This window comes from Abramis brama (genome assembly GCF_963993115.1).
Source record: "Abramis brama genome assembly, chromosome: 4".
Lineage (NCBI taxonomy): Eukaryota > Metazoa > Chordata > Actinopteri > Cypriniformes > Leuciscidae > Abramis > Abramis brama.
This window is the reverse complement of record NC_139966.1, coordinates 47,787,070-47,798,727: the sequence shown is the minus strand read 5'-3', so window position 1 is coordinate 47,798,727 and position 11,658 is coordinate 47,787,070. Positions and strand designations below refer to the sequence as shown.

Here is an 11,658-nt window from a genome sequence, read left to right as displayed (position 1 = left end):
TAATTGAATCATAAGACAAAATCTATTTATATAAAATGAACAAATATGAAAGGAAAAAGGCATGGATTTTTGTACACTCCAAGACATATTTCATCATACAATGAAATGAATGCATCATGTAAAGTTGTGATTTTAAAATGAACATATTTGTGCAAAAATATATCTGAAATATTTTGAAAAGGTTCAAAACATATTTTGTTTAGCTTATATAAAAGCATTTTGTGCCATATTTGCTTTTGTACATTTCAGTGCACTTTTATTAATCGCAGCATTTCATGTTTTGAATTATAAATGCATAGACGCATGCATACATGTTTTTAAAATATTCAAAATGATATGCCTGTAATGTGATTTGTATTATTTGAGATATATACATCTAACAATTTGAAACAAGATTTTCTGAAGGTTGTCGTCACATGAAACGAGAACTATTTTAGTCTCACCGACCTTACATGTAATACAAAGATCTTGGTTCATTTTGACTTGAACATGATTGAAAGTAAAGACTTGTAGTTCACATCACAGACCAATTCATTGAGTGAGTGAATCGATCATAATTCAAACCGATAACAAGAAGCTTAAAGCATTGTTCTCTCTAGAATCAAGAATTCATTTGAGGTCCATTGAATTTAAAGTTGTGGAGAATTGCAAAACTTAATGTTAACCTATACCCACAAGTCTCTGGGGAACAGGTAGTGGTGAAGACCAATCGGTCCAATAAGTGTGTTTGTGTTTGTTATTCTACGCAAGCTTGTCAAAAGATAAGGCTAGAAGATGCAGTCAAAATCCATACATTGTTTCATAAGGCAAAGGTAACATTCAGGGGGAGATGGTGTGTAAGACGTGGGCTACGTGCATGTTTTGTTATTCCAGATGGAACGCTGAATGTTTGTGTACGGACATGGAAGGACTTATTCTCGTGACTGTATAACTGATGGTGGATGAAAACACAACGTAGGCCAAAGGTTTATAGCCCAAAACTAAAGCTGCATTTTTAAACATTTCTAAGCCATCAGGTATTCAGGAAATTAAAGTACTGCATACTCTGGTTGCTTTTTGTAATAAAAACATAATTCAACTTGACTGAAGCCACAGAACATTGTGTTTTGTGCAAAATTGTGTGAGGAAAGATCTATTACAAAATCAAAATCCTTCCTCATAATGTACCACCACATGATGTCATGCTACTAAATTTACACACAAATTTGAGCTGATTTTACCTATAAAGGAAAACAAAAGGCTAAAATTGTTACACGTTTCAATTAGTGTTATCTAACACAGCATGAATTTGAGCAAAGAGGATAATAGATAATACTGGCTTTATGTGATCCTCTAATGGTCATTGAGTCTTATGTTGTGAGTGTCAATGATCCTGAAAGAGTGGTTAAAAGTAGGGAGGCAGCATAATCTCTATGAAACCTCAAGCGAAAGCCAATCATTATAATAATATTATATTATTTCCCTTTTAAAATTCTCATTTCCATATCTGTCAGTGGGCTTCAACTGGGCAAGCAGTCCTCTAATGAAACTAGATTGCATTTCCACAAGGAAATGCAGATACTTGCAAAGCAGCAATAGTTTTTTTAGGCTTTGCCTAAACTTTGCCATTGTCATCTTTCCAGTGTAATTCTTCCAGAAAGAATATACTCATCATTCAGTATGTAAATAAATGAGAAAAATGACAGAATATGCAGACTAATATGCAAATTATGATGATGCTAGCACTGTCAATTAAACTTTAAATGGCAAATATTGTTTTTAAATTTAACAAAATGGTTTCAAAATATCACTACAAAAAGTACTGTTTCATACATTTTTACATTTTTCTTCGACTGCTTCAGTCATTATGCTGTCTAAGTTGGTGTATTGGTAAAATATGCGCACATTTACTGTAACTGAACTATGCTGTTCATTGTTATGTAATTGTCTCAAGTTGAGTAGGTGTGGTCCTGAGATTTGATGACAACTTACAACAAAACAGTAAGCAGCGGTAATTGCAGCTATTGAAATGTAGTTTCTACAACACAAGAGCAAAATAGAGGAATGCTAAGAGTTAAACTGTGAAATTTGGGAAGAGAAGTTAAAGATAAATATATCTGTGTGTGTGTGTGTGTATATAAAGTATAAAACTGTATAAACTGTCTGCTAAATGTAATTTCATACAAAGATTTAGCACAGAAAGGAAACCAATATATCCTGATAGCATTGTAATATGTTGCAATCACTCATGAAGAGAGAAAAATGAAAAATGGGGGATTCCACCTCAGAACTGACTCATAGTTGGCCGTAACTCCTGTCAGGAATAGATCCTCTTGCATAAGCTGAAAATTTCACAAACTGTATAATGTTTTATGGCACCATGGCCTGTAAACAAATCACAATTTATGCAATAAGTGAAATTGGGGAAAACATAATTCAAATGGTAGAAACCTTTTGACCCATCTCTCAGTCTTATATGATTGTCAATCTTACAACCAACATTATTTATCTACAGCATTATTATATATATTTATACATTTAACATAACATTCATTTAACATTAACTTGTATATAAACCATAAATTATATTATAAATATATACAATGTAATTATACAATTTAACATGTAATAATTTTATTTAAATCTATTTTTGGTTTTTCCACATTCAAGTTGGCTGTGCTTGTATACTTGTCTTGTACACAGAGGTTTTGCCAAGATGGCTGGCAAGAGACTTGCCTTAAAGGGACATTATTTGAAGGGTCCACTCCACATACAAAATACAAACTTCTGTCATGAAACTCTGGTGCAGGCTAATAGGTCTATAACTCAACCTTCTTGCAATGACATCATTCTCTATAGGGCACAGCTGATTGGTTCCTGCTGTATCAGTAGCCAATGAGCTCGCTGCTCAACCTTCAAATACTTGGTAGCATTTGTCTTAGCAGTGCAGCGCACTTTCAGAAAGCCTCACCTTCCCCAGCTCCACCTGTATAGATCTGCTACGGGTAATTTATGTATGCTAATGTACAGCAGCAGCATGTCTTACTTGCTCACAGCAGCGTGTTGTGTGTGTGTGTGTGTATTGGCAGCAGCAGCATGTCCTGTACTTGCTCTGCAGCAGAAGCAGCGTAGCAGATCTATTCCGCCAAGACCAAATATATCCACATTGTCATATCCATTACCATGCCAAACACTGAGTTGTCATGACAGAACTAAAATTTGTAAGATTTTTATGATTGATACCATATTGAAATTAAATTACTTGAGTCACCTCCATGAACACCACAGCTCCAACATGTGTAGCTAATTCTGTGCACTATTCACATTGGGCCATTGCTCAATGTTTTGTTGGTTGCGTTTAGGGTTGTGTCCCCGAATGTGAGCTAGCATGTGAACAATATAATGTAAAAGAAACAGGAGTGATAAATAGGATGTCAGTCTTTGACTAGAACTGAGTGATTCATAGCATTAATATGAATTTGACACCAGTTCCCCTTTAGCTCGGAAGTTACGGTTTTGCATATCATGCTATTCTTTTCTTACCTCTGGGTGAATGAACTCATGTTCTGTTTAAATAAAGTGTCCCAGAGTGAGTATCTGAGTGCTAAGTGCGTGCACGCTAGCTTATGTCTGTCAGTCTTTGACTCTCTTGTCTTACTAGCAATTCATTTAAAAAAAAAAAAAAAACACTATTGTGCTGCTTGTCCTACATATTGGGACCTTTTTGTTTATGCTTGTGTCTGAAACTGAAGGCAGCTGGCTAGTCAGTCAATGATCTAATATGCAGTGTTTATGACCGTACCGCCAGAAGAAACTGGTTTAGACAGGCTTCCAAATCACCATAACATTGTAGCTACTGATCTAGAACAATTTCAGGTGAGCTTTAGATGCAACAAAGCAAATATTTAATATCTACACAGATTATTTTTGATAGAAATTGAATAATATTTTGGAATTTTAAGAAATTCCTTTATTCGCTCCATCAGACACTATTTTATTCCTTTTGAATCCAACAATCCAGTGCATAAGTTGGTGGTTGTTTAGAAACTGACTAGAAGGCATCTTATTTGGCACAATATGATGCAAACATTGAATTTGGAAGTCTTGATGCCTTTTTCAGACAAAAACAATGTATGGAAGACAACAAAAAAGACCACATCTGAGCTTTAATGGATTCATCAGCTTTTTTTGTTCTGCTGTGCCTTTTAGGTTAAAAATAGCGATACTCTGTATATATACTCAGATACTCATGATCCAATATCAGTCACCTCCATGATATCACAACCAATATCTGATTTCTTGAATGCATGAAGACGTAATCCAAACTTAAGATCTATTACGGCCAAGGTTTGTGCCGCTCCATCATATACCAACATGAGGGCGTTGACCTATTAGCTTCTTATTGCAAGATTTGGTCTCCATTAGTCTTTGTCAAACGTTACATAACCCCAATCATCTGAGACACAGTGAAGACACATTCGCTTACGTAACCATTATGATTTACTCTGGAGCCAAGAGTCTCCTCATACTTGTTTAGACACTTAAGCGGGTAGGGGCTAATTAAGCAACTGTTTAAGTGGCTGTTTTGACCGTGTGTTTCAAGACCATCGTTTCCATAATGTTGGGCTGTTTTCACAAAATTTGATCGAAATGTTGTTAAATTGGGGATGGTTTTATGAAAAGGTCATTCCCAAAGGTCTCCCAAACCCCCTGTGAATGCATCTGTTCGCAGTTGTAAACTAACCATCATCATCTGTTTGTTTGAGTTCCTCCCAGTAGACTCAATAAATGCTGTTTCCTCTCGTACAGTGAGGAACAATGTTACGGGAGTGTTGCTTCACAATACAAACCCACTTTATGATAACCCAAACTGCTCGTAAATGCGTGCGACCATTCGCTGACCCCGGAAAGGTTGTGTGTCTACATTATTAGTGTTTATTAAAGTAAATCCGCAACAGCAGGCAGCCTCCCCGGGCAAAACAACTGAACATTTAAGAGAATTCCGTTATCCCTAAAAGGCAGACATGAGGCAATTTCTCCATAAAACCTGAACCTCTTAAAAGTGGCCTTGCCAAGCACAAGGCCATTTTGAGCATCTAAGAGCCAAATGACTTAATGCACGTAAAATCAATCCATGCTGTGAACTCATTGGCTGAGATTAGCTTTAAACAAGAACCTATCACATTCTTGGGACCCATCGTCAGTGTTCACACACAAGCTCTCCGACTGACCGTCAGACAAACAAAGCGATCGTGTTATTTCGAATTCAGACTCCAAAGCGGACGTGCTAAGTGACTCCTGACAGCCCATTTGTTTTGGGCCTCCCACTAAAGAGATTATCAGAGGCAAATACCATCAGTGAAGGGGGTTTGCGGAGATAAATGAAGGTATTTGTTTAATACAGTCTCACTTTATGCAGCTGCCAAGTTCTAAATGAAATGGAGAGGGGGTTTAGAGCAGTGGAGCTGGATAAGAGACAGATTCAGTGTATGAAAATCATCCAAACGCTAAAAATGGAAGATGATTTAGGCATGTCGCCCACATTGGGGGGGTTTGTTTAAAATCCTTTTGAGTGATTCATTATCAACGGAGAAAAACACAGTTGTTCAACTAATTAACTTGCGTGTGGGTGAATTTGAGTCTATGCTTATTAAGTGCCTGTCTACCTGGAATTTATGGAAACAATTTCATGATATCTATCTTATATTATTTATTTATAATCACATCGGCATGTGTTGCCGAAATGCCTTTGGAAAACTTTGATGGATTTATGCTTTGTAGTGTAGAACAGTTTGCATCAGAAGAAAGAGAAGAAACTCTTGTCAGTTGCAAATCTTACACAGACCTTTATTGTTCTTAATAGTTGATTTTTACACCATACACTGTACATACAGGCCACCACAGTCCCCCTCAATACTGTACATCCATTCTTCTCGGTTACAAACTTTTATAGACATTTACATTTTCATAACATTCTTTAACCTTCTTTAACAGTTCATTCTCTTAAACATACTTTTCATCTTTCCTTCTCAAAACAACATCTTGGCTTTTTACCAGTGTATCAAACAGTCTACTTCATGAAGACACTACAAAATAAAAATGACAGCAAACCCATGGTCCATGGATGGTTGCTAATATAGAGTAGCGCCAATCATCAAGTCCATCTAGTCGTATCCAACTCTATTCCAAAGTTTCCTTCTAAATATCATTTCAACATTTCTCAAGCCCTCATTCAACATTCAATTTCTATTCTACGCGACTCAGTTCTACGTCAACTTTCTGCTTCGACAAGCATGTACATGCACTGGGCCCTCATGATAATACAGGCAGGACTCAACAAGTAAAGCTCCATGCAAGATGCTACATTGTAATATTCATCCATCATTTTGGGGGGTGGATAAAAATATGGCTCAGGTTTGATTTTTGCATTTACAAAATATCAAATTTTCCAATTGGAAACTAAAATCATATTGATAGCGAACATTGCATTTTTTCTTGATAAATTATACCATCTGATTTAAATATAAAATGGAACTGATAAAATGTCCGTTTAATGGGAATGTACTTGTAAGACTTGCCTTCCAGTAGAGCTATGAATCAGACTTTTACAAAGTATTCATTACTTTCATCTCTTTTTCTCAGTGGGTATTCTTCCCTTCTAAAAGCTAAACACAGTGCTTTTAATAAAAACAAAAAAGAGCTACAGTAAATATCTTATTGAAGTTTAAAAAAGTATAACTTTAATTACAAAAAAAAATCAATATTAATAAAATAAACAACAAAAAATGACCACACTAACAGTAAACAAGACTAGATGCGTGATCTTGCGCTTTCACACAAATCAACATGGTTATTTAAAGTGTGAGGGATGTCTTCAATCTTCAATCCCTTGAGATTCACACAATCACCTCACAAATACTGTCTTTCTGGTACTGGTGTGGCCCACGTGGACCTAGGAGGGTTTTTGGGGGAGGGATTTGGTAATAATAGCTGCCATTGTGGACAGTAACACAAAAACACTGCTGTAGAAACAGTCTTTACACACACGCATAAATACAAGTCCTCCGCATGGTGCCACTCCATCTAAGTCTTTACACCATGGTCTCCTTCCTCTTTCCCAGCGAGCAGAGTGAACGCTTGTCCTTTTTAGATTTGCGAGGCAGGAAGGGGCCGGAAATCGAAGATGATGAAGAGGACGAGGAGAGGGTGGAGGTTGCAGAGGGAGTGGGGCTGGGGGGCTCCTCGGAGCTGGGGGAGGAAGGGGCGGAAACTGCGGCCCGCGGACAGTTCTCATCCATCTCTTCCATATGGATGATGGCGGAGACTGTAGACGAGCGCCGTTTGGCACAAATGTCGGTACTGGCTGGGGTGGACATGGATTCATTCTCAGGGAGCGGTGAATCTTTCTGGGTTGACATGGCGCTGCGGAGGCAGTTGAGCCACTGTTGCTTGTGGAAGATGTCATTGACCTGCAGTGTGTGGGACTGACCCTGAGATGAGTCCTGGAAGCGCACCCGGAAGATGTTCTTGGCTACGAGAGGGGAGAAAAGACTCAAATGAGCAAAAGTAATGGAATAATAAAGGAAATGATGTCATCAGCCTGACACTGAGAGGCATTAACCTTACCTTTATCTGCATTACTAAAGGCCCCTCGGAATGAGCCGCCCATGCGAACGTCTCCGTCCTGCAGGTCTTCCAATACGAGATCCTGCACCGGGATTGGCTGGCGGTACACTTGGAAACAATGCCGGTCATTCCGTGTCACAGGCCGGGCCAAGACCAGAACCTCCGTGAACAGAAAAACGTGCAACTTCTAAGGAGAAGAATGGAGGAAAAAAGAAGGCAAAGGAAAAAGAGAGGTCTGGTTATTGACATGTTGTTTGAACGTTGGACTGATTTGCAAGTATTAAAAGTTTTCTCCCCTGGCACTCTCAAAGATTCCCCTGTCATTGTGTCATGTGTTTGAGAGATAAAGAGAGCCAATTCCTTCCCTATGATGGCCTTATTTGGAATATGGTGTCTTTGGTGTTTATATTAACAGAAAATGAAAGACCGAAATGATTTGCCCCCCGTGGTTCAGGATGTTATGGGTCTGTTTGTGTGGAAGACAAACTCACCGTGCCACTTTTGTTGCGAAGTTCACCATGGCAAAGCAGGCTTTTGCACTGCTCTATGCGTGGGTCTTTCTGTCTATCATCCAAATATTCCAGCTTATCGATATAGTATTGACATTCTGACTCTCCTTTCTTCATGTTGATGTCAGCCAACACAGCCTGAATAATGCTTATCTGGAAAAGAGAAACAAAGGCAGCATTAACACCAAATGTCACTTAAACGACTCAATTTGAAAGCCTACAGTTGCTAGATGTGTGTTTGTACTCACCGCCTGCTCAAGGCTTGCTGTGTCTGGATGATCTGGTGGTGTGTGTCTTAAAATCTCTTTCAGAAGAAGGGGGTATTTAACCAATCGTGAACGAGGGATGTCCAAGAAGCTCCACAAGTCTAGTTTCCTGCTGAAAGGTGACTCAAGGCAGCGCTGTAAGAAGTCCTGAACTCTTGGGTCTTGTTTCTTCTGGTCAAGCAAGGCTTTTGCGGCTAACTGGTTACTGCAATAATCCCTGTACGCATTTAACCCGGGCAGCTGTGGAGGAAAGCGAGAGTTAGTCTTAACACTCTTACAATGCTCAACAATTCATGTGCATTTCATAATAATATAAAGACAGCAAAAAGATACTTACCCAGTTCACAACAATCTTGCCGATCTGTCCCACTGTGCCATCTCGGCCTGTAGCTTTCGCCAACTGAGCGAGAAGATCTGATTGGGTAAAGAATAAGTTAGCACTACTTGTCGCTATCATTTATGCTAAAATAAGATGTCTGGGTAAGATATCTACCTTCATGAAGAGGAATATAAGCATCCAAGTCTCCAAAGATGGCTGTCAGCTCATCCTCAGACATGATAGAAAGTTTCAGCATGGGATCATGGTACGCCTGGACACACAAAATGAAAAAAAAATGAGTAAATAATAGCTACAGCTTCTAATTTTAAAGAGAGAGACATTTTTGGCTATAAATGGAGGAAGGAAGCCAGCCAATATGTCTAACTCTGAAAGCACAGCCAAGAACTAATTTGGTCTATTTGCTTTAAATGTTCCAACCAAAAATCGAAATGTACAAACCTTTCGGGCTAACTTCAGGTCTTCAATCAGGTCCTGTTCTCCCCGAGACAGCTCAAAAATTGCCTGGAGAGACAGTAAACAAAATGGTCACATTCAAAACTAAGAAGATAGTTCAGGTATTTTTAGTCAAGCCCCTACACATCAATCAGATTCTCTCTTTGGTGGGAAATATTTGAGGGGCTCACAGTTTGCTGTAATGTCTGATTACTAAGTCTAGTTGTGAATGAGAGGTGGAGGCTTTGTGCGTCAGACCAGCCAGTCTATGTTAGCACTGTACGTCTGACTCTGAGACTGCAGGATACAGCCAGACTCTCTCCGCTCCATTCCATTGCGTGTTAAGAACACACGCCAAAAAAAACACAGCCAGAATGAGAGTGGTAGAGCGATGGAGAATAAAAACAGAGGGAGAAAGGGAACAGGGCACTTTCCAAGCCCCAGGCCCTTTGGGTTTCATAAGTCTCACTGGCCTGATTCAGTAGCGTCTGGCAGGGAGACTAAGAGTGGATTTAATAGTCTAGGTTTTACAGTGCTGTCTGGATTCCGTAGTTCTGTCTGTACTCACCTCTTGTCTCTTAATCTCTTTGGTGGAAAAGGTTCCTTTCTGGTGGACGTCCAGAGTCTCAGACCAGAGCGTGCTGTTGCGGCGTTTGGGTGGTGTGGGAGCTGCGGCTTTGCTGCAAGGCTTCTGCTGGGGCACGCCCGGAGACCGCCCATCACCCCGGAACGAGGCCTGGAGGGTCTGGCCGAAGCGTCGGACGGCCCCATTCTTCGCGGGAGAGATGAGGTTCGCCAGCGAGGTCACTCGGCCAAGAGGCCTCACACGCTTGGTACAGGGTTCCTATGAGACACATGGATGAAAATAAACGTTAAAACTTAATCACCCCCTACGGACCACAACAGATTCCTTAGTGCTTCATTAAATGCACAACTGCCAATACAAGAAGGCTAAAGTTGAGACCACAAGTTGCCGCCTCACTTAAATAGAAGCTATCGTATAATTCACAGGATAAACTCCTCATTTGTGCAGTTATGAAGGGGTCATCTGCAGGTCAGGTTGATTGGTGTTTCCTGGGCGACAGACAGCTAGGCGGAAGCTCCAACCTCTTGAGTTAGCAGCTGTTATGCCCATCAAGTGAGATTAACCCTCTCAGCAAAAAAATTCTCTCTCAATATATACACACATACACACATACAAACATGAACAAAACCCTCTCTGACTGCAGCCCTGGACACCCAGGGTTCAAGAGGCATGACTGGAATGTAGGAGACTCCAGTCAGCTGTCCCACGCTGATGACCCACACACACATTTGACATAATGGCCTAACTATAGCAAACAGGTCTCCAAATCAGAGCACTTAGATACATTTGCTCTTTCAAGGGGGAGTTTGACAACATTGGTTGTGTGTATTTATTTGGGTCAGAGGGACCACCATGGTAAGCTACAGATTTGACCCAGGCCTTGTAAACGGGCAGCACTCTACCCCCTCTTCTCTTTCCTTTCTTCCATTAAGAGCTGTTTATGGTTTCATGTTGAGGCAGGCTCTGTAGCCCTCGCGTGAGAGATACAGGCGCACCTGAACCCCCTGGATGAGGGGGAGGTGAGCACTCTCAAACCCTACATCCATAATGACTGGGCCTCCAGCCAACCTCAACAGACCTGAGAGGAGGGGGGATCAAAGCAAAACAGATCTGAGACGTTGATCCTACACTCACTCGAGAGATCTGACTGAAAAAAACTTCTACCGTTCCTGGAACAATGTGAGCTTTGTCGTCAAAAAGTGTTTGTGTCTTTCCAGCGGCAGGGACAAAAAGCACTATGTGCTTGGCACTTTTTAAAATGCACATTTCAATAGATTTTCCAGTGCTGGATGGTTTTCCAGCTGCTGAAAGTATATTAAAAGGGATGTGTTGTTCTCATCTTGGCAAAGTGAAACCACACCATTCCACTGAACGGCGGAGACAGCTGCCGAGCAGATCTACAACTTCACTTTAGTGGGAACTGCAACTGTGGCCCAAGCCCAACTGAACTTGGCCACACAGTTCTGCCCGCCTGTCCTTCTTCCGCTGTAACATATCATGCAAATAAACATGAAGACCACATCTGAACCTTCTCCAACAGTGGCCAAAAACACAAGATGTTGGGGAGACAGACTGCTTCCTTTGCGTTCTAACTAAACGCTAAATTCAAAAGACCACAGCAGTACCTGTGTGAGCGATTAGTGGCTCTACGCAAATAATCAGAGGGTTGCTGCTGCCCATTGTGCTCTTCCTGCTGTTTGGGGAATCCCTGCAATAACAAACACTTTTGTTCTCTTTTCTTGAAATTATAGATCGTCGTGTGGAAAGAGCAACATGTAGACAGACAGATAGACTGATAGTGTGGCTATTTCAGGTTGTGTTGACTTTTTAGGGACCCCCCTGGAGAGTTGGAATGGGAGAACATAGCAGGAGGAAGCCTCCCCCACAGGAACCAAAGTTTAGACCACTGCTGTGTAACAT

At 40.4% G+C, this 11,658-nt stretch overlaps 1 protein-coding gene across 2 annotated transcripts in view; it reads right to left on the bottom strand.

Moving 5' to 3' along the window:
* Positions 1-5,805: 5,805 nt before the first annotated feature.
* The window catches only part of net1 (neuroepithelial cell transforming 1), a 30,541-nt gene continuing 24,688 nt past the window's right edge, over positions 5,806-11,658 (bottom strand). For both annotated transcript variants that reach the window (XM_084110929.1, XM_084110930.1), the window contains 8 exons: positions 9,721-9,996; positions 9,159-9,221; positions 8,874-8,970; positions 8,718-8,794; positions 8,363-8,620; positions 8,097-8,267; positions 7,606-7,792; positions 5,806-7,510 (listed from right to left, as the gene is read on the bottom strand). In XM_084110929.1, the coding sequence (XP_083967055.1) occupies positions 7,071-7,510; positions 7,606-7,792; positions 8,097-8,267; positions 8,363-8,620; positions 8,718-8,794; positions 8,874-8,970; positions 9,159-9,221; positions 9,721-9,996 (1,569 nt within the window). In that variant the 3' untranslated portion in view covers positions 5,806-7,070. The remainder of the gene's footprint in view (positions 7,511-7,605; positions 7,793-8,096; positions 8,268-8,362; positions 8,621-8,717; positions 8,795-8,873; positions 8,971-9,158; positions 9,222-9,720; positions 9,997-11,658) is intronic.